This window comes from Mycteria americana, chromosome 9 (assembly GCF_035582795.1).
Source record: "Mycteria americana isolate JAX WOST 10 ecotype Jacksonville Zoo and Gardens chromosome 9, USCA_MyAme_1.0, whole genome shotgun sequence".
Lineage (NCBI taxonomy): Eukaryota > Metazoa > Chordata > Aves > Ciconiiformes > Ciconiidae > Mycteria > Mycteria americana.
The window spans coordinates 3,466,460-3,490,210 of NC_134373.1; the positions used below are offsets into that span (position 1 = coordinate 3,466,460).

Here is a 23,751-nt window from a genome sequence, read left to right on the forward strand (position 1 = left end):
TGAATAGAAACAAAAAAATACTGTAGCCCAAACAGGAGCTGAAAATAACAATGTAAAAATTCCAAACGTGTGACAAAAACATCCTTACATTAAATATCATCAAGAATTTCAATATCAGAAGTAGAATTTCATTTACCACTTGCATTCTGGCAAGCTCTAAGCCTTAGCTGAATGACTCTTGGAATAAGCTTGTATTGTTTCTGCTCATCAAAGGCAACAGTATTGTGATTTGGTTCACAGGAGACCATTTTATTGCCAACTTGAAGTGTTCCAAAAACACGCCACCTTTTCTGTTTGGTTTTTTTTTTTTTTTCCTCCCCCCCTCCAAACTAGGCAAGAGTTTAAAAAAAAAAAGTGTAATTACAATTTCAATAGTGATTTAACTTCTCAAGCATATCTCATCAACAGGATATACAGTACAGTTCAGAAGAGTAAACATTTTTAAAAGTAAGCAAACAACTTTTTCAACCAACATACACAATTTCTTGCTGTATTTATGCTGAACTCTCCTTTTAACATGGACAAGTTATGAAGTTAGTTTTCTTCTTCAGTACAACATGGACACAGGACTAGTACAATCCAGGCTGGTTTTGTTGTTGTTGTTGAAGTTAAGGACAACTCTAGTGTGGAAGCCATGGTCCTGCCATCCATCTCCCTTCATCATCTCGCATAGCGCTTAATGTAATCTTCAACTTTATTCCGAAAGTCCTCCTAGAGGAAAGCACAGTCAGAATTACCTCAAGCATGTCAGAGAGGGACTCACGTAGGACTACAGCGGTGGTGGATTCCCACATTAGCACCGGTAGGGTCAAATTTCCATCACGTGAAAGGCCTGCCGCTCTCCCCGAGACCCAGTACACGTTTCTGAGGCAGCGTATGAGAACTGAGGCGACCGCTCGAGTGCTTGCAAGCAGATGTCCGAGTCCTTGCAAGCAGATGTCCGTGCTCTGCCGCGGATCTCCTCTGGGGACTGAACTGAACAAAGAGCTTGCCATTGCCAGCTATCAACGCAGGTACAGACAGACCGCGTCCAACAGGTCGCCGGTGCCGGGGGGCCGGGTCCCAGCTAGCGGCACAGCAAAGATCTAGCCATGGTTTTAGAGAAGGAAGGGAAGCTGTCCTTACCGGATAAAAAAGGCAAGGCTATGGCAGGAACTGTTAGAAAAGCTGCATACCCTAGTTCTGTCCCAAATACTCATTCTGGCCACTCCCTGGTAACTGCACAGTACCGCAGCTAGCACATCATTAAGCACATCATCAATCACTGGGTTGTTTTTTTTTTTTTGTCATATATTATAGCCTAGAGAATTTAAAATTCATCATCCAAGTCACTCGTTTGTTAAAGTGGTTTGGAGGGAACACACTTAGACCTGTAGCCCCCCCCAGAAAACCTACGGGACTATTATATAACCTCTGTATCTATGGAAATGCACACATTTCTGGTAGTTTATCTTTATAAATGCATGGAGGTGCCAAGCAAGAGAAAGTCTGACATACTTTCCTCATTTGATACTTGTCCAAGCCGGGATGTCAGACAGATGCTACATTCCTGTAATGTTATTCTGAGTCTGAACCTTGCCTCGCACGCTTACAGCCTGTTATTAAACATGTTCCACACAAACACACCAAGTGGCCTGTGCTCCAGATTCAAGTGGGGGGTTCACAGCAAAGTGCTTCTTGCTTGATTTCCAGCTGCCAGTTCTGCGTGTGGGCTAGAATATAAAAACCCAACACAAAAAACAGATGAAGAGGTTTTGAAAGCAGTGTCCTGGTGCGGTGGAGCTGCCTGGAAAGCAGGCGCCACGGAAGCACTGAAATCCTCTGCCCACCAAGTCAAGGCTCTGCTTTTACTAGGAAGGGCACAAAGTCTCGCTGCCATGACCTGAGGTGTGGCAGCAAGGACGCTCCTGCTTTAGACAACATACCTTGTCAAAGAGAGCGGCTCCAGGTTTGCCGATACATACAACGATGCCCTTCGAGCACACACGAGTGTTCTGGTAGAGTGCACTCAGCAAAGTGCTAAATAAAATGAAGTTTACAGACAGAGCAGCAGTTCATGAATTTAACGCCCCATGTAAATAACGGCCGTTCATTGTTCGAGGACTTTAATATCGGGTCTTTTCAACTTTTTTGTTAACAGTAGATAAAAGCTGAGCACCGCAATATGCACCATGACTCTGTACTAATACTGCTAAGAAGGTCTGAAAAGCAGCGAGTAGTTGCTTTTAACTGTGAAGCTTGTTTTAAGAATGGGAAGACAGCTGTCTTCCCTTGCAAGGGCATGCAGTAACCCATTCTGAAATTTGAAATATATGGTAAGATACTTAAAATAGAAACAGAAATTGTCAAAGCTAAAATGTCACCTCCCCAAGCTAACTTTGCCTGCTTCTAGCTTGACTACATCAGTTGTGTGTCCCCTTTTTTAAAAAAAATTTGGATTTCCCCCCATGTCTTGATCAGCATTTAGCTATACACTGCCACTAAAACATTTGCTGGACATCACATCACACCAGAATAAAGCAGCAGTATAGCCTTCTTGCTACAGCTAGCCTTGGAATGCATCGATATTTCCTTGGCCCCAACACCACGCTTCAAACACTTCCTGATCAGCTCCCTTTACGATGGCTTGGTTTTCTGCTGGTGAGTTTTTCTATCAGCAAAAGGATAAAGGTTATCTCACGGTTAAAGTCCCAAATCAAAGGATCAAAGAACTATGATCCATCAGCAACATTGTCCGTGATGTCATTTTGCAAATGATAAAGTGCATCACAGAGATGTCCATGAACTATATGCAAAGTGCTCTGAATCTCCAAGAAGTCTGAAACCAGTTTAAGGTCAAAAATATAGGCGTAGAAACAAAAGTATATATGCACTTTAGGGAAAAAACACCCACCGCTAACGGCTCTTCTCAAGAGAGGTACAGATCAGTGCTTTGGAAGAAATAAAAGCAGGGTGCATAAATTACAAGCATCCGTTACAGGAAATCACTGTAAGATGCTTGACACCTTGGCATCAGGCAGTAGGAGCCCAGGTGTGGAGAGGAACCCTGCAAGGACTGACTGCTAAAAGAAACCAGCTCTTCAGGGCTGCAGAAATCCCCTTCCTCCTTACGGACAGGCTGCCTGCACTTCTTAGGAGAACGGAGCAGCTATTTTGGTACAATACGGCACCTGCTAAAGGCAATATTCTGTGTAGTGACTTCCAACGCTGCTGCAAGCACACCCATTTCCATGCTTGTACAATCATACGTTAAGTGTGCTAAGAAATCAATGCTACAGAGCTAATGCCGTCTTCATTTTAAATAAGATTTCAGACACTCAGCAACTTCAATCCTCTGATGACAGTTCTGATAGCTGAGTAGCACGTTAAAGTGTTTTTGAAGTAACTACTTATAAACAACATGTCTATTAGAGTGTTTCCCAGATCTCAGGCTGCCTCAGGCACGAAGAATCTCTAGGCACCTTGAGCCTGTTAAAATATCACACAAACAAAAGAAAAGTGGCCTTTTGAATTTGTTTTCAGCTCTGATACGTTGATGAAAACTAGAACAATTACTCATAATGGCAAACAATACTGGAAACCTCTCATTTACTGGTTATGATGGTCGTTTTCAGTATTATGGACTGATCGCTCACAGCAGCAACACTTGCTGTCGGCCTGTTCTTGGGCACTCACAACATTAGAATACATCAGTCACAAAACTGCACCTGATATATGAAGCCTCTTGGACTGTCCTACTCTTGTGATTCTCCAAGAGACAGGTCACTAAAAGAAGTTGGGCAAAGAAATACCACTGGACATGCAGTAGAGCCAACTGCTTCTTCACTGTAGCTACAATATCTAAGAGCAGTGCAGTACAGGCAGCTCAGAGCATCCTCTGCTCTTTCACCAGTACCTTTACAAAGTTTGTAAATGGGAAGACGAGCTCTCAGCACTGACTTCTCCTCAGCGGAGAAGGACGCTCCAGAAATCCGTGCTGTCACTTAGGCTGACTTGCCAGATGACGGAACTGACAGCATTGGCAAGAATGTATTAACACGGTACTCGCTGCATGTGAACCCGGTTGCTGAACAGGAGGTTCTCATCCCATAGCTGTAATATTCCATCCTCACATGCCATATGGCTTAACAGTTCCTGATTAACAGGGGGCACTTTTCTATGTGCACATCTGTTTATGTGCAGTAATGAATAATCAGAAGTAAAAAAAATTAATCAGAGCAGCACATGTTTTACATTATAAAGAGGCGCATACAAAATCCTGCTGGGAATGCTAAGGGAAAGAAGAGGGACTTGTTTCACGAGGAGCGGAGCTGGAGACGCATTGTTCACCTGGCACATGGACGCTGCATGTGCAAGCGCCCATCGCCATGCAGGACGTACCTGCCCTGATACTCTCTGCGACACAAACCAGTGCATTTTACCCTCTCTTAACTTGCATTGAGGACAGATCCTAAGTGTAGGACTACTAGAAAGATGGGCTAGAAAGCAGGCTGTGCAAAATACCTACTCTTATTAAAAAAACAAAGCCTACCCACTTGAATGGAGCTTCTTTCTCCAATTCTTTCTGCGGGAGACTCCAAGGAACTGTACCCAACTCCAAGTCTGCATTAGTGCCCTGAGCCCCAACCATCCTTTGATGCCAAGACAGACGCTGAGGAGAAAAAGCACACCACATCCCCTGGTCTTGATGCTGAGAGGGAGAAGAGTCAAGAGGTTTGCTGCTGAAATCCCCCACCGTCAAAGCAGTTCACGTCAATGACCATTTATGTGCCTGCCAGAACACTCATCTAGTTGATGGTGGTGGATGCTTTGCCCAGTGGGGCTCCTGCCACGTCCCTCTGGACCTGGACCATGTCCCACTGCTAGCTTGGCCAGAGGCACAGCTGCCTGCCTCTATGCTGAAGTAGTTTCCCATGTCATCAGAGCTGTCAGGCCAAAGACTGATGAAAAGGGAGAGGGTTGACTGTTACTGTGACGTTTTACTACAGAAGCACTGATGCTATAACACGTGAAACATCATCAGAAACAACTCAGCCAACCATTAAGCGCTGATAGGCCATCAGTGAGTGCTGGAAATACCACCTGGAAGAGCTGTTCAAAAGGGAAATCTAATTTTAAACTACCGACACTTGCCCTTCACCAAGCTCACTGTATAGTATTAACTTCACAGATTTCAAGATAGACGATAGAGTAAGAAGCGGACAAAACTGCCCTTGGGTTCTCTGGAGATGTGCTGGGAGGCACGAGGCTTGGGTTTCTATCTGGGAGCAGTACCTGCCGCCTTGCCTTGTCTAGGGTGGAAGGACACACAGATGCGACCAGAGAGGTCTGTGCCTGGTGCTAAGCCAGGAGATAGGCATCCTCTGTGCAAAACGGAGTGATGTGATTCAGGGACCTAAATTAGGTGCTGGCCTTGTAGGCAGTATGGGAAACTGAAGCTCAGACAATGCCAGTATCCCCTTAGCACAATGGCCATCCCATCACGCAGCCCTGGAACACGATGGACAGTACAAGTATCAGATTATACGATTCAACAAACGCCTTCCCCATACCTTTTAAAGGAAAAAAAGGTATATGATGACCAGCTGGGAATAGGAAACTAATAACAATGTAAACAAAACAAAACATCATAACCCTAAGCATACTCCAAAAGAGCACAGCAGGCCCCCTCCCAGCTCCAGCTGGATGCCAAGAGGTACAGGTGAGCCCGGACACAGCTCCGCAGGGACCGAGGGCCTCCCTGCCCTGCCCCACGTCACCCCTATAGCTCCCAGGCACCGGGCTGCAGCGTGTCCCCCCTGCCCCACCTCCAGGCCCCTGTCCTATCCCGGTCTTCACCCTGGATAAGCAAGACCCTGGTGGAAGTCCAGCTCTGAGGGTGCTCAGTTCTCAAATCTATGTATGAGAAGAAACCACCTAAAATAGGAGAGTTTATACAGTTCTGGAGCAGACCCAAAGCAGCTTTGCCCTGAGCTGCAGGGAGGTGAGAGGGAGAGAAGAGCGATACGTGAGTAGCCCTGTGGGAAGTATTTGCTGCATGAGTAATGCTGGCCAAATCACTGTTTCATTTGATGAAAATCATATGGGGACAATCAATCAAAGGGAAATTTTAAATCCATCAGTAGATGAAGAGTATGGAATATAAGCCACGACATATTTCACAGTATCATTAGCTGAAAACTGGGTTACAGCACAGACCATAAAGTTAAAACATACATGCTATTGAACTTCTCCTGGGTGTATTTTTGTACTTAAACAAAAAAGTTTTGTTTATAGAAAGAAGTTTAACAAATAACCTTAAAGCAGATAAACACACACACACACACACACACACTCTCTCTCTGGCCAAAGACATCAATTTCAAACAACTGATTTCATTATTTTAATTTGTACTCTACGTTCTTACCAGACAGCATGATATATGCAATGATTTGCATTAAGAAAATATTAAAAAGCAAATCTAATTAGCTTTAGGAAAAAAAAAATACTGACTGATGTAATATTAAAACAATTCACTTAAGTCTCAACTGATGAGTTGCTAGTCTTAAAAACATGCCACACTGAAATGAGATTTAAAAAATATGGCAGACTGTAAAAAATTGTTATTACAAGATATTTTACACTGAAGGCATAAACAACCCCAGTACCTGGCCAGAGAGGTAATTTATCACAAATTATGTCTCTTTGAGGAGCACTTGGGAGAGGATACATAGACAATTATGGAAACAAAAGGAAAACAGCCACCCCAAAACCCCAGAAGAGAAGCACGGTCTACAATTTGTAAAAGCATATTGAAGCACGTACTCAAGAACTAGGTACCTTTTCAAAAACTGGGGTTTGACCTGATTTGGCACCTCTAAGAGAGGAGACTTTATTTTTTCAACAATTTATACTGCACCGAGTTGTCCTGATTAACTGCTTGTCTATTATTAAGCTTTTAATTTGAAAAAGAAAGAAGATCTGCTCAGTTATCCAAAGCTAACACAATACTTCTCTGTGACAGCTACCAGAGAAGTTTGGAAAAGTTGTAATGGAAACTTTATCTCAGGAATTTTTTTTTTTTTAATTAATTTAAAACAGATGCATACATAAGAATTACACAATTAAAAAAAAAATTTAAAAAAAAACCAAAACAAAGCAGATTTAGCTCATTATCCTTCATATACCCACTACTGGTACCACTTCACACACTGCAGTATTTGGCACAATTTTTCTTCTTCCTACTCACAATATTGACCTCAAGTACGTTAGAGACCAGAGACTATTCCCCCCTCTTTGGGGGCTGTGTTCACAAGGTTGAAGGCCATACTGGCCAGTCCCTGCAGGAAAATGCACAGCGTACCGCATCTGTCCCTCGATCGCGACTACAAAAACCCAGATACTGTGACAAAGTCTGATCCACCTTCACATCGTTTAGATTTACAATTCTGTAAAATTCAAATGGAGACCAAAAAAAAAAATCATATAAATACTCAATTGCTCCTGCCCTTCCCTTCTTTGTGTTAAAGAAAATAATGAAACAGTAATAATAAAAAAAGCACTATTTTAACAGAACACCATTTTAATCCAAGGTTTATTGCCAAGGTTAAATTCCAGACAATTTCTGTTGGGACCTTGCTTGCGGCTTTACTTGAAGTGCAATTTAGTAAAGCGATCTTCTGAGCACCAGGAACATGACATTACTCAGCTCCAGCCAAAGCTTTAGGAGAAGGATATAATAACCAGGCAGATTTACCCATTAGCCCTATGAATTATATTTAAAGCGACCTTTTCTTTCTTTTCCATCTTGCAGGAAATGATGAGTATTCACGCCCATCAACCCACACACACCCACTCCCATTTAAAAAGGAGCTGAATGAAACCTTTGAGTAATACAAAAATCTCAAGCATGAGGTGTTTTTCCAATTCATGTTCCTGCCTTGCTATCATTTCCCTGTCATTGTTTTATTTAGCTCAGCCTCTACACCATCTGAAGAATTTTCCAAGCTCTGTAATTAAATTTTAGTTCTATGAGGAAGGAGAAGAGTGGGGGGTGACAAATGTGTACCTAGGTATCTCCCACAGGCTCCTGTGCCTAGCAGCTGCAGGCGAAACTGCATCGATTTTCACGGCCCATGTTCTCTACTTCAGATCTTAAACACCATTTCTAGACATCAAGCAAAATTTTGCAAAAGGGTGAGAAAATGCTCTAGTAGATCTCTTTGGTAATTAAGTCCTAAAGGGAAAAAATGGTGGAATTTTTACTTCAGGGGGAAAAAGAAAACCAAACCCCAAAAAAGCCACTGCTGTTCTTACTGCGACTATTTGGAAAAAAGCAGCATTGTGGGGAAGAAGAGAAACACTAAGTTTTGGACCTTTTTTGAAAAATATCTGTACATATAGGTTACAGAATTGATGTGAAAAGTAGTGACCTGCCTGCCAGGACACTGCTCTGGGGAGAAGTTGAAGATGCGTTGCAAAGAGTGAGCAAAGCATCAGCACACTGAACACGAAGCAGCACATCCATTTCTTTGAGATTCTCAAATCTTAAGTAGGAACCGTTTCCCTCGTGCTTCCGCAAACTTTCTGTTGTTTGCCAGTGAAGCAAAGATAAAGGGAAAAAAGCACTCTCTGAAGTTATCGGAAGAGGAAAGGGCTATGGATTAGGAGGCAGGGTATGAAAGCTGCTGGGATAGCCAAGGATAACTACCTCTAAATCCCATTTGCGCAAAGACGAGGGAACCGAGCCAGATGAAGAGGGCAAAGCAGTTTCCCAAAGAAAATAGTTCCCTGGATCAAATGCGATGCGGGTCCTGACACTCTTGCCAAACCTGCCCCTTTGGCTTACGGAGCAGCTTGGCTGGAGGCAGATGGTAGAGACTTTTGCGAGTCCTCTGGTCATACAGCCAAAGTGCCAAATGACTCCGGATTTGCCCTGACTGTGACCGATTTAGTTATTATCATTTATGATTTCACCCAGGTTGCTGAAAACAAATAAAACCTCTGGAGAGTTAAACCGGGGAGCATGGAGATTGCTCGGTCATCAGTGCCTGATGTCAGGCTCTTGTCTCCCCGCTCCTCCAACACTACCGGGGTCAGCCCGAGGCTGGCGCCAGGCACACTGGCCATCTTGTCGATGCGCTTGTTGGAAAGGGTTATAGAGAGCGAGCCCTTCCAGAAAATTACCTGAATCATCCCAATTACACTGATGTTAACCTCCTCTGTGCTGCAAACGCACTTCCACCCATGAGGATGCCACTCATTCCCAAGAGAGGATATGTCCTCGGGATCCGAGATCTTAATGGTTCAATTATAAGCACAGAGGAAATGGGAGCTGCCTGGGTCTGGCGAGAGGGTTTTTGCAAGTCATACTCTACTCAAGTCAAATGATGTTCAAACAAACATGACCGGGCAGGTGAGGCAAATGGAGAACTCAGTCCAAAGAGGTCAGAGTCCTTGTTTGCATTCAACAGCCCTCCTGTATGTTTCCATTTTAAAGCCATGCATTTTTCTAAAGAATGCAAAGCAAAAGCTTTCCTTTTAAGCCACTTACTTGCCTAAAGCATGTAAAACAAAAGCTTTAAAACATCTGCATTTCTTCCACATTCCTATCATTACCTCAGCAAGTCAAACCATCTGCAAAAGCTTAATCAACTTTGCTGAAGCTTTAAGAGGCTCCATCCATAATCAAAGTGTTATGAAAGGTAGATAATGGTTTCTATAAATACTTTTAGCATTCAAAAAATAATGTTTTTCCTATTTACATCTGTTAGCACCATTAGCAGCTGTGCTGTTGCTCATTTGCACATGCCATTTAATGTACTTTATGCTCACTGGGAAAAGGCTTCAAAGGCTGTAACACGGACGCGGAACATAAAATGGGGAGGCAATGCAAGAAAAAAACCCAATGCAGTTCTCTAAATGCAGGAATACTGCAGAACAAACAAATATGTATTCTACTGTGGCTGCCACAATTTCAGCGAGAACAACAAACACCAAACAGGGCGGTTGGGCGTGCAGAGGAAGTGAAGGATTTACTGCAATAAATACAGAGATAAATAAATGCAATGACTCACAGGGAGAATTCTTATGAAAAGATGTTTTTGGACTGGGATGGTACTGTTGGTCTTAATAACACAGTTAAGCTGTAATCAAAGAGTAATAAAACCCCCACAACAAAAATTAAACAGCTTCTAAAAAACCCACATCAAGTTTGAAATTCTTTTAGGGTTAAATTCTTTTCCAGTGTGGTAAAAGCTTGAAATGCAATAGATCAAGTTTATCCCTCGAGAAGCTCCTGCTGCTGCTTACCAACTCATGAACTGTAAATGTCGCGTCCACAGGCACTCAGACCGGCTGGAGACCCCTAGTCTGAAACAAATGGCTAGAAGAGAATTTCAGGACAATGAAGATGCTGGGGTTCTAGCTCTGATTTCTCCCCTAGCCCTCCAGATCTCTGGATTCGGAATCCAGAGATCTGGAGGGCTAGGGAAGGCAAAGGCAATGACGCATACGCTGTCGGCTATTGCCCTGCTGACGTCTTCAGGTGTCACAGCGATACGCGCACATCCCCATCATCGGCATGAAATCAAATCGATGCTTGGAGCAGCTGACGTCTGAGCGGTGGCAGCGTACGTCAGGAAAGCGAGGCTGCAAGTTCTGAATCAGTTACGAGTACTGTGGGATTCATTACAAATAAGGGGAAAAAAGTTTGCTTACACAGACATGACAGTTTTGTCTGGCCAAAGGTGAATATATACTTCAATTCCTCAGATATACTTTGCGGGTGCATTTAATTAGAACAATTCTTCAATGTTTCGTAACCCCTTTTAGAAGAAATCAGGAAATAGATACTCAATTCAGTATCCAGGAATAAACACAAGTTTCATATTTTACTTGAAGAAGGTTAAAAAAACCCCTCACACTTTCATCACGTCACAGTTTTGTACTGTTAGAAATAAAAAGCAGGTTCTTGAAGAAAATGTTCAGAACCAGCTACTTCCTTTAGGAAAAGAGACTTCAGGATGTCAAGGGCTGGTGCAGGGCTATCAATTTAAACAAGGGAATGAGATTAAGTGGAAAACCTCATACTAGACAACGAACAAAGACAGATCCCAGTCCATGAGAAACTCAAACGTGAGTAGAACAGCACAGCAAGGATAAGACTACGCTAATTTAAGCAACACATTGTCTCAATATTCTACAATGCAAACAACCTAAAAAATGAGGGCCTGACAAAGCCAGCCTGAAGCAAACATAATGAGAGCAAGATCTGGGCATGCCTCCCCTTGTCAGCTCTAACGATATCCCTACCTTGTCAAAGTACTAAACAGCCTTTCTGTTGCCTACCCTTCCTTGAGCTAAGAGCCAACTGCATCAACCAAGTTGTTGACAAAGTCCAGCACTGAACAAGTTGAAGATGAAAACATATTAATTTGCATCCTAAATTCTTAGACCCAGATCACAAGTCAAAAGCCCGAGGAGTTCCTGGAGGCCCAGATCTATCCTGGTAGCAATTTCTGAGTCTCTCTGGAAGAGCAGTGGAAGAAAATGCACACAGAATGGGTCAAAGGAATGGAGATTACTGTCCTGGGTGGAGAAATCTGCTGTGTGTTTCCGGTACAAAAGGTAGCCCTGAAAAGAAAGGTGAGGTCAGCACTCCAGTCTGGAACGCTGCAAGTCTTAGAGAGACCATTTGTAACGATGACCCCGCAAAGCGATTACTCATACTTTTAAGTATGATGTATCACTGTTGCAAGCTCTAGGACAACCAGTTGAGATCCCTGGTAAAATAAACAGACACCAAGAAGAAATAAAACAGTTAAGAAGAGAGAAAGATAGTAAAGAGGTCAAGTTATAGTTTACCTATGTCTTTATGCATTTATTTTACAAAGATTAATTGGATCATTCTGTAGAAAGAACTGTCTGGAAAGCTGTCCTGAAATCTCCTGACACATCGCAACTGGAGATGAAGCATCAGGAAACAGCAAAGACCAGGGGATTCCTGAAGTACTGTAGTGATCACCACATTTGGCAAAACATTTCTTACGCTAAAAATCTTACTGATTTTTAAAAGCAATACCTTCTTATTGTTTCTATGGGTACAGAAGTAGCTGTATCACCTCAAACTCTTTTCTGCCATACACCTGGATCCCACAGCAAACTCTTGGGAACTTTCTTTTTCACTGTAATTTCTTGCCAAGAAAGCCTGTGACCTCACAAACTTCACATCAGAATGATCGTAGGGATTATTCTGATGCGAGAATAATCTCCCCAAGATCATAGGGAAGAGTGAAAGCAGAGAAGGAGACATCCAGTTTTCAGATGAATTAGAAACAACTAAAAATGATAAGAAGTAACTCAATGAGATGTTCAGACATTATGAAAAGGATAGCAGAATGCATGCAAGCAGAGAAGCTAATATGATACAGTATACAATTCTACAATGGGTTTTACAATGCCACTCTTTCTGTAAACCTTGAGAATTAATAATGCAAGATGAAGAAGCAGTAGTTTCAAAGGCTTGACCTCAATTACTTCTTAAGCAATCTTAATAGCATATATCTTTCTATCATTGGAGTAAGAGCCAGCAGTACTGAAAATGAAAAAATGAGAGTTGTGCCAAAATCCCCTAAAAATTAATGTATACAGTAGTCTGATTACTAATTACTTTAAATGCGGCTAAATACGGAAGAGGCAAAAAGACAAATGCAAGTAAAAATACGCAGATCTCCTGATCGGTATGAAGTAATGGGACCCCCCATGGCATTTTAATAGCTTGCGGGTAGTTCTCTTTACCAGAATAAAGCCTCACTTAGTGTGCAAGAGTCTATTTGCAACCCACACGTTTTTACCCACACAGCTAGGGAATATCTAGCAAAATCAAGAAAGGGCTTTAAAAGACACATTCAGCAAGCGAAAATAGCAAAATCTGACTGCCTACAGATTTGCAGACTATCATTACTGCTCTCCACCCCCCCACCACAATACAGCTTTCCCTTGATACTCTTTACAACCTCCTCCCTCCCAACAAGAACTCCAGTTCCCTCACCCTCCTGCAGCCCTCTTGGGTTGCACCCAGGCCTTGCCACCAGCTGGGAGAAAGGTGCATGGTGTGCTCCAAGCTGCACATGCCCTCAGGGGCCCAACAACAAACCCACCCAGAGTGGGTCATGGCTGAGCTTGCATGGGAGACTTTCCTGGTGGCTCACTCACAGACCATCCTCTCTTTCCGGCTACTGACAATTTTTGTGACAGTTATGGGAACTGGATGTAAAGACTCTGATGCTCTGTCAAATTTGATGGAAATTGATGTGTGTGTTCAAAAGCTATAGGGATTGAGGGGGAGGCTGGGATGAGGGAAAAGGACGGCTGGATGGCATGACTGCATAAGCCTTATTCCTTTACAATAAAAGACTAAAAAACAAAGCAATTGCTAAAGGTTCACTTCAGTGAAGCTCCAAGACAAACTGATTAAGTACGGACTAGATAAATGGATAGTGAGGTGGACTGAACCAGCTGAACTGCTGGGCTCAGGGGGCTGTGATCAGTGGCACAAAGTCCGACTGCAGTACTCAAGGGGTTGATATTGGGGCCAATACTGTTTAACCTCTTCAGAGGTGGAGTTTGCTGATGATATAAAACTGGGAGGAGTAGCTGATACACCAGTCCGGTGTGCTGCCATTCAGAAGGACCTCGACAGGCTGAAGAATTGGACAGAGAGGAACCTCACGAAGTTCAACAAGGGAAAATGCAAAGTCTTGGCTGTGAATAACACCATGCACCAGTACATGCTGGGGGCTGGCTGGGTGGCAAGCAGCTTTGCAGAGAAAGACCTTGGGGTCCTGGTGGTCACCAAGCTGACCATGAACCACCAGAGACAACCACTAGCATTCTGGGCTGTACTATGAAGAGCACTGGGAGGTGATCCTTTCACTCCAGTCAGGCCTGATGAGACACATGTGAAGTGCTGTGCCCGGTTCCAGGCTCCCCAGGACCAGAGAGATAGGGACTTACTGCAGTGAGCCTAGCAAAGGGCCACAGAGATGATTAATGAATTGGAGCATCTGTCATATGACGAGAGACTGAACAACTGACCGGGACTGTTCAGTCTGGAGAAGAGAAGGCTTGGGGGGGACCTCAATGGATATAAATACCTGATGGGATGGTGTAAAGAAGACAGAGCCAGACTTTTCTCAGTGGTGCACAGTGACAGGGTGAGAGGCAACGGGAACAAATTGAAATACAGGAAATTTCTTTTAAACATTAGACAAAGTTTTTTTACTGTAAGCATGATGGAACATGGGAACAGGTTGCCCAGAGAGGTTGCAGAGTCTCTGTCCTTGGAGAAACTCAAAATCTGACTGGACACGGTCCTGGGCAACCTGCTCCAGCTGACTCCACCATGGGCACAGGGGCTGGACTAGACCATCTCCAGAGGTGCCTGCCAACCTCAGCGACTTCATGATTGTGAAGTACCTTCTGAAAATGTCTCAAGTTTGAAGTGCTGGAAAACCTACAGTTACAGAACAAACAGCCCTCCTAATGTGATTCAGAATCACTGTTTACTTGGTTACACTGGGCAGAAGCAAGAAAGAACAAATAAATGTTTCTATCAAGACCTTTAACTTGCAGTTAAATTAAAAACACAGGCTTATTTTCATGTAACCTGCCAGCTGCCTAGCAAAGTCTTCCAGTGTCTTCTTACTCAATTTCATCATTATCCATCATTCTATATTTCTTCAAATTATTCTGCTGCTGTTACAAGAATATTAGACTGACAGTCTCCAAAACAATATCCAACTTTTATCAGAGAAGTGAAAGCATAGAAAACAGAAATCCTTCAAAAACTATAGTGGCACTGAGCTTGACACATCTATCCACACCAGAGTGATGCACCAAATGTGGGAACATTTTGTTAAAAGTATAATTTTTAGTCTTGAGAATGGGGGAAGAAAGTGTCAGGCTTGTCAACTCAGTAATTCCCTTACTCTCAGCTCCACAGAAACTCTTTTGTTCTACACCTAATTACTATTACCTCATATTCCAATATGTTTGAGACCAGGTTGTTTAGCTTATAATATATGGATGGATTCCCCTCCTTCACCTACTCAATTACAGTTTTACAGCCTAAGAAACTTTAATCAAAAAATTACTTTAAACTTGAAGTGCCCTGCAGTTCTGTATCTCTCCCCACTTACAATAATTTACATTAATTATGTAATTGATTGCTTCTAATGATCAAGGCAAAACCTTTCTTCTCCTTTCCACCTATTTTAGTAGCTATCTGTACTATGCTGCCTTGTTCAGGAAGTTATCCTCCTGATGGCAGCCTTTATTTTTAAAAAGATGGCCACCGACTTTAATCACGCACAAGAGAGAATTTCCTTTCAGCCAAGGAATTATAGCTGGGACTGCCTGTAGAATATAGTAATTTACATTATGGATGAGTAACCACTCATCATAAGGATGAGTGCATGGTGTGGAGCCACTGGCAAGCCATTAAGAGCAACTCTCCTCTCAGCAGCACAAGGAGAATGGTTTCAAAAGCCCAGGTGAAGCCTCTTTTTCTCAGTGTTACACAGTGCCAAAGAGGGGCTCCTCAAAGGATAATGGCTATCTGAACCAATTCAGACAGGTGAGTTACTTACTGTTAGGGACTCAGTCTTAAGACTCGCACTGATTTCCTTGCCAAACATTCTCTACTCTGTTTATCACAACCATGGGCTGATTGTAGGGTTGAGGTTTCTAAGAGGTAAGAAAGAAAACCCCTAGGACAAGAGTCTCAGCTGTGATCACAGTCAGGGCAGCGCAGTGCTGATTTAAAGCGCAGTCCAATCTCAGTTCTGAAAACCAGAAAAGGGGTTTATTTTGCAGGCAGATAAAAAGAAAGTAGAATGTCAAGCTTAGATTACAAAAATTGGTTGCTTCTTCCCTTGTGCATTTTAGCTTTTCTATGTAACAGGAACCTTTGGCACCTACAAGTAAGAAGGGCAACACAGCAGAGAAGAGTGGTCTGTCTTTACTCCTTCAAAACTGAACTTGCCAGAGCAGAGAGAAAATAGGTAAGAAAGGTTGTCTGTGTAGGAACATTACAGCAAGACTGAGACACATTCAAGTCAAAATTAAGGAAAAGATAAGAAACAGAATGCGATTTAAGTGCCAGGGTATTAATCTGGGACTAAGAGGATCCAAATAAATGCCCAGACCCCCACTGCTTTATTGTCCTACCCAGGGTGAATAATTTCCCCCCCCTCTACATCACTACATTCCCACCTGCAAAGTAGCAAAAACACGATGAGCTCTCCATCGGCATGCTTCGTTTCCACTGGTGAAATGCCCTAAATGAGATCTAGGCATTAGATCTCAAGTTTAACGTCGACTTAGAGTGAACTGAGAATGCCCAACCACCTGTGGCCCCTTGCTACCTAGGCAGTGAGAGGAGGTAACGACGTCCTTTTACCATGATAACATGTCCTCATCTGCTTCAGGGCTCTGGCCATTTCTGTAACTTTAAGTGCCACCTACAAGAAACCATGCTCAAAATTGCACTGCTGGATGATCAGACTAAATTTGTAGACATCAGATGCTGTTCTATTCACACAAAAATAAGCGTCAAACATATCTACAAATTCTACTGTAAACCAATATTAAGCAGTTTCACGATACTGAAAGTAAAAAAAAAAACCACCACCCTATTTTTCTTTAAATCTATTTCTTCAGTTTATTATTACAGATATCAAAATGAAATCACTTACAATTACTACTAATCATTATACGAAAAGTCAAGACAAGGTGAAAAGCTTGGCTTGACTGCAGCCAGTGGAGAAAAACAGATATGCAGTGGTGAAATATTAATTTTCATTCCTGATGAAGCAAATAAAAGTCTTAAACCAAAGGATCATCTTTGTTGTTGTCGTCTGTTAAATCTTTCAGGGTTATCTACCTATTTAAGCTTTCCAGACAGACATCTCTGAATTTTCAGACAATATGAAATAGACAGAATATTCAAAATATGTCCAAGCCTGGTTTACTGCCTCTTCCTCCTATTAAATGCGATTCATATTTCTTTTTCAAGAGGGGTTTCAGCTCATGGGTTCATATGCTCAATGATACTAAAGAATCAAAAGCAGCTGTTGTTTTCTACAACAAGCACTCTAAGTACTTTGGAAGTTATAAAGGGCTTATTTTTAGTTGAGTGATATGCGAATACCCCAGCAGTGTTAGATCAGTGCTTCACTGCGGTAATGCAAGAAACCCAGCTACCTACAGCTACAGCAATCGTTAGGTATCTTGTCCCTATAGATTTCACTGTGGGTGAGTATGTACCCCATCAGGTTCTTTTGGCCAGCAGCACCATTAGAAGTTGCTTCTGTTGTCGCAGCCGAATAAAACACAATAAAAGCAATTGCCCAGTCCTCCAGGATAAATACCTGTAACCTAAGCACAAAATTAGAGTACCTGACCGTAAGTGGAGAGTACTATCTAATCAGAGAAGCAGTCAGGTAATAACCAGCATCCTTAACGATATCCTCAGGTGAGGAAATCCAGTGGGATCCTTGATTAAAGGGCTGTGGATCGACATCGCTGTTGAATTGTTCCTATGAAACTCATAGAAAGCCTGATTTTTTTTTCCAGCGCTAAAAACAAGTTCAAAATCTGCTGAAATTGCTGTCAACGCTAACAACTGCTGACTCCAACGGACAATGCTGGCCACATGACGGCATATGTATACGAATGGCAGCTATCCATACACTCAACAGAAGGCCATAGGCTCAAAAGTAATAACTTATTTGTAGGTTCTGCTGAGTAATAAAATATATTACATGGAAAGTAATTTGCAGGTTACATGGTAGATGTTTTACTGTTGAAATAAAGCTCTTTCTAGACACCAGAAAAAAAAATATCCTGGCTTTATAGATTTTGTTACTGAATATTCACACTACTGACAAGGTAGTCGGTACACGATGACAAGCTGAAGTTTTCAGATAGTTTCCTCCTAAGTCTGCCAACACAGGGCTGGAATCCATAGAAAAGATCCACTCCCTGACAACACTTCATTTGGCAGCTGTAACCAGCCCACTTCTCTCCGTTTCCTTTGCCAAAATGAACGCGAGGCTAAACAAGGTAATATTTAAGTCCGGCATGGCGCTGGAAAGAGACTCCAGAAAAATTTGTTTACTGCTGATGTACCACCTTCTTATGCCACGTTCAACAGGTCATCAAATGAAATTTCAGACTATTTTGACAAATACTCAGTGTGCTATCCTCCCTTGACTGACGTGTATGCAAACTTGGTTTCGTAGCTAAGAACACAACAAGCGAGATGCTGTCAGGCATTACCCCTTCACGCTGTGTCAAGTGAGCCATCAGCCACCATACCCAAAAGCTCTGGCAGAGGCTCATGCTGTGGATGTGGAAGAGTGTAAGGAATACCTGCCTTTAATCAAGAAACAGCCAGCACCACCAGGCACTACACAAGGTGGAGGATGTTGCTTGACTCCATTTTCTGACGATTTCATACCAAAATTCTCTGGCATTGTTTCTGCATGACAGGTGTGCCTGCATCTGTCGGTCCTCGAGTTGTTTTAGAGCAGGAAGCTACTCTGTCTCAATAAATTACAAAACAAATTGGATGAAGGCAGAAATTCAAGCAAGCAGCACAGAGCTGTCAGTCATGAATTTGATGTTTCTGACAAGCACGCAGCAGGAAATAGGCCGGTAACGTGACATGCCAGATCTCATAACTCTCTGCACAATTAGCAAAATACCAAGCTACCTACATCACCTTGGAACTGGATATTATATTACATCCTTCCAGTAACAGCAAAGTTACATTTTGTTTTTATCTCCATTCATTTATGCAAGATTACATTAGGGTATGTTAACCCAGCATGTCACTAACAGCTTGCAGTCCCTCTCCATACTGCGATCAGCCTTTGTTCTTGCATACAGGAGACAGGAATGAATGGCAGGTAATCTGTATTCGCTCTTCATTACACCCCTGGGTCTTGTAGGAATAGTTAATACATTTTCATGTGCCATGCTGAAACGAAGGAAGGACAGTTAGCTAACGGTATTTTGCGGAACAGCTGCTACAAGATCAATGCAAAAATAAAGACCCATCTGAAAAACTGAGTGTTCTCAATTCTTTTTTAATTGAAGGAGAAACAGAGGGCATCCAGCGCTTTACACATTTAGATGCACAGTATGACTGACTTGTGTTTTTCAAGCTACCACGAAGGGTCAAACCCCAATCTGATCCTTCTGCCCTGCCAATAATTGATAAAGATGCTTTCCCAATATTCTGAAGAGGCTGTCAAATAATGCTTTGATCGTCTACATTCTCCATTTGGTTGGCTGGACAGATGAAAGCAGGGGTTTATTATTAAAACATTTTCAGCTTTCAGTTTGTTATACCATTTTGTTATTGGCCAGGATTTAGGGAACAAACTTTGAAAATTATACAAGAATGTGCCCACTTTTTAACCCCTTAAAAATAATTTAGTAAAACTTCAAAGCATCTAACAGTTGGATGTTTTCAGTGAGGGACTACAGGACAGAGCCTGGCATTCAACTAAGAGAAAGGCAAGACACATCTTGAAAGATGGACTCCAACGTATTCTGACCTGCATAGGTAACCTTGTAAAGCTGGGGGGAGGATTACAAAACCATACTGACCTTTTAAATCTCCACTTATGTTCCACAAGTAGGAAAAAGCCTGGGCAGTACTAAAAGAGGCAATAGCTGTGGACTCTGAACTCACACAGCCCTCCACTTGCAAACAAGCATGCTGTAGTGATGAGTTCCAGACTGGACACGGGGTCACTGTACACGCTTTCTTCTAAACATGAGTACCTAGCCAGATTTTTCCACAACACGTAGTGGGCTTCACTTGGACCATATATGCAAGAACCGCACCTTAGTGAAAGAGCAGAGCGCGCAACACAGAATAGGAAAGCTACCAAAAAACACGACTGTCTCTTTAACCAAGCTGCAAACTCAAAAATTTCCGCTTTAAATCAAGAGCATTTCCACCCAAAAGAACTGTCAAGTTTATGACAATGAAGTGTAAAAGATAATTTAGTGAGAAGGCTTTTCAGTAAAATCTGGTAGAAGGGACTGAAGAGCCTCCCACAAACAGAAAGAAGAGCCGTGATGTCTAGTTAGATCTACTGCTTCCCCAAGGCAACTCTTCCAGTTGCTGCAGTGGGGGAAGAGTACTGCCAGCTCTGGGGTAGCTTGGACTCAGAGGAGCATCTCCCCTGCTCCCTGCGACTTGAAGCCTCAGGGGAGCGGTGCAAAGAAAAACCAGTCAGACTCCAGTACGCTACTTTTGGAAAAAAGCAAAGCAAAGGTTTTCCCTCTGTACTGCGTTACCAATGTGACAACACAAGTCACTTCTGCACGCTCCATCACTTCTCCCTGCAGTTAAACAGGCAGGGTGCAGCTGAGAAACTGCTCCTCATCACTTATGAGCATCTAGCACAACCAACCTCATGTGTGGTTGCTCCTCTAGCACCAGCTCAAACACATTAATAATAAAAAAATACTTTTTTTTTTTTTAAAGACCACCTGAAATAAACTTCAAGTAAATGTTTTCAAAATAATTCCTCGGTTCTAAGGCTAATTTTCCAGTTGCCTTGAGCCATCACTAAACTTTAAGCATTTGAGCTTAAAAAATGAAAATAGTAATGATCAGAATTCTTCAAATATCATCAGCACTGTTTGCATACAAAATTTCATAGGGAGATATTTGGGAAACTGGAAAAGTTTAACTAAGCGTATGGCTGTGATGGGAAACTGTTGGCAAGAGCAACGAGTTTGACAGAGAAACGGACTAAAAATAATGCATTCATGAATTAAATGAGCATTTTAAAAAAAAAATCCCTTGGGAAAGGCATTAGAAAAAACAGTTTGCCAGTAAAAACCTTTGGAGTGCGTTTCCCAGATCCAATCCAATAAAGAAACAAGATATAAACTTGGGTAATACAGAGCTAGTATTTGACTTTTGACCTACCCATATGCTTTTGACTACTTTGCAAAATAAAACCATTTCAACTGTTTACAGTTTCTTCAAGGAACACTACCCATCAAAGGAACACAGCTATTTCACATAATTTATAATTATCTGGAAAATAAAATGCTTGTTTAGAGCTATTTCTAGTGCTTTTTACCACAAATAGTATCTCTTAAATGTACAGTGACAAGATGCAGCATTTGTGGACCATCAACTCTTATTTATAGTATTTTATATAGTATAAATGTTTAATACTGAAATGTCTTTTACAGAATCTTGGACAATTTTGGCAAGTACTATTCAAACAAACTGTTTTGCACCCAAATTTGCCAACAGTCACTATAGATCAGTGGATAATATTTCTAATTCTCAGACAGATTTACTTCAAGATATTTAACTGCTAACTATTAAATCTAGCAAGCAGAAAACCCAATGAAGAACATCCACGGGAAAGCTTTTGCTGCCAGACACACAAACCCAATTAAATCAAAGCTGGAAGAAATGTTCTTGCAGGTCTTTCACTCTCCATTTATGAAGAGGTGAACCAACCCAAATGCTTCAAGCAAGAAAAGCTAATGCACTAAACGATGCATTCCCTACAATGGTCATGGTACCTCTGCTCTTGGGCTCTTCAGCCTAAGTCTCAAAGAACTAGCCACTCTGTCCTTGCGTTTTACACAAAGCCAAAGATAAAAACCAAAAAAGCAGAGTCTAAGCCAGTTTGGAGGTAAGGAAAAAAAAAAAGTTATTTATTAGAATCCTCCTGCAGATGCTTTGTTCGTTTCCAACACAGATGTTAGCTAGGGTCTCAATTGCAGGGCAACAGTTCACATTACTCAGTTGTTTCAACAAGCAAAGGTGTTGATCTGCATTGAAGACGCCGATCTGTAAAGGAGCCTGCGCTGGCTGGCAGTCACTGCCAGCTGCTGTTTCTGTGAAGTTTGGGATGGTTCTGTAGAAGTGGCAAGGGAAAAGACCTGATCTCTTCTGAACAGGAAGAATCACTGCAGGAGCTAAGCAAGCTAAGTACTCAAATGTATACTCAAATGCCTTTGATATAAAAATGAGAACCAAAAAAGAGCAGGTATGACAGAGAAACAGAGAAGCTACTTTAAGATCAGTTAAATGAATTACTTTAAACCAGAAGACTTGAGGAAGAAATACAGATAATGAATATTTTTTTTCCAAACTTTCAAGTTTTAATTTTACTTTGTGTTACTGTTTGTCTGCTTAGAGGATCCAACACACCTGTGACATGGTAGCATTTATATTGTGCTTTTCATTCAGATGCATCAAATAACACTTCAAACAGACTAATCTTCTGATATATGAAATTACATTAATAGAAGAAAACTAACTTCAAAGTGATCAATGACAAGAATCAAGAAGAATCCATATTTGAAGACACTATTTAGTTTCAAATGCATTTCTTCAGCTACACAGAAAAATGGATTTTCAAGGTAGTCTTAAATCTAAATGTAATTACGCCCTTATTATGTATAAGCACAGAAATAAAAAGCCAGAAGGATAAAAGTACAGCTGGCCATGACATTATTTTGGAAGACTCTTTAGAAGGATCAAATCTGAAATGATACACAGGCAGCAAGCTCTGGGACTTTTTAACTGTATGACGGCATTATCAGTCTGAGGACAAAATTACTCTAAACTTCAGAAGAGATAAAAGATCCCAAATCTGCCAGCTTCTGTATTTAGCACCCCGCAGGGTAGCTCAGAAAGGAAAGCACAGGGCTCCCGGTCTGTGTGGCAGACTGGTTTATAGTGTTTGATAAAACCTGAGGTGAGACAGAAGAACAGTAATCCCTTTCCACTTTGAGAACGTGCTTCACAAGCCAGACTTAGTAGTTTCTGATGTAAAAAAAAACCAAAACCCACAAGCAAAAAAACCCAGCAAGGATGAAATCACTCTTGGTGAAAAAGAAGTTTTACAATTTCAAGTTGTGCGGGTTCTTGGTGGCTCCAGAACTAAAGAGGCTATGCTGGGCAATGACAGTTTTTGCTGCAGAGGGACAATTTTGGGGGAAATTCAACTTACTATATTTCCAAAGGGATGCCTAAAGATCTTCTACAGACATTTCTGTATTTGTTTCTTACTTGTGATCATTCCTTACAGGCAGACCTCTTGCTGACAGCTTTCTCTTTCAATGATGTACCTGTTTTCAGAAGATACATTAATGTCCTCTCCAGAATCTGGCCCAGGCACTGGCATTTTGTCAGGTGATGCTGGTTCTTGCCCAGTTGCCCAAGGAAGGGTTTGAGAAATTAAGATTATTCTATAAAAATCCTAAACTGTTTGCTATTTAAGGACTCAAAAAAACTGCATACAATTATGAAAGGTTTTAAAAGCTCTTCAGTGAAATACGTAGTCGGCAACTGTTCCTAATTATCAATGGAATTGCTAATAGAATTAGATTAGTGCTCTCACTTGTAAAGACAAGAAGACAGTCCTCAAGTAATTCAAGGAAAATTTTCATCCCAGAAGACTCATTAGAACAACCTCCAAAGACTGCAAGCAATTGAGAGGAGAGATTTTTTTTTAAGCCTAGTTTCCTAAGGAACTGAGACTATGTAGGGCAATTAAAATCCTAAGAGGAAACCTCAAGAGGCAGCTTCAGATGCCATACCACCATGAACATTATAAATCCATCTCCACAGAAACAGTCCTGAAATAAAACCCTTATTTTCTTTATTACCAAGAGAAGTCTTGGATAAATAAATAAATAAAATAAAATCGC

The 23,751-nt window shown here is 41.8% G+C and overlaps 1 protein-coding gene across 4 annotated transcripts in view; it reads right to left on the minus strand.

Annotated features, from left to right (window-relative positions):
* Window positions 1–426: 426 nt before the first annotated feature.
* Window positions 427–23,751, minus strand: part of UBE2F (ubiquitin conjugating enzyme E2 F (putative)) — an 84,196-nt gene continuing 60,871 nt past the window's right edge. For all 4 annotated transcript variants that reach the window (XM_075511548.1, XM_075511549.1, XM_075511546.1 and 1 more), the window contains one exon: window positions 427–711. In XM_075511548.1, coding sequence (XP_075367663.1) covers window positions 661–711 — 51 coding nt within the window. In that variant the 3' untranslated portion in view covers window positions 427–660. The remainder of the gene's footprint in view (window positions 712–23,751) is intronic.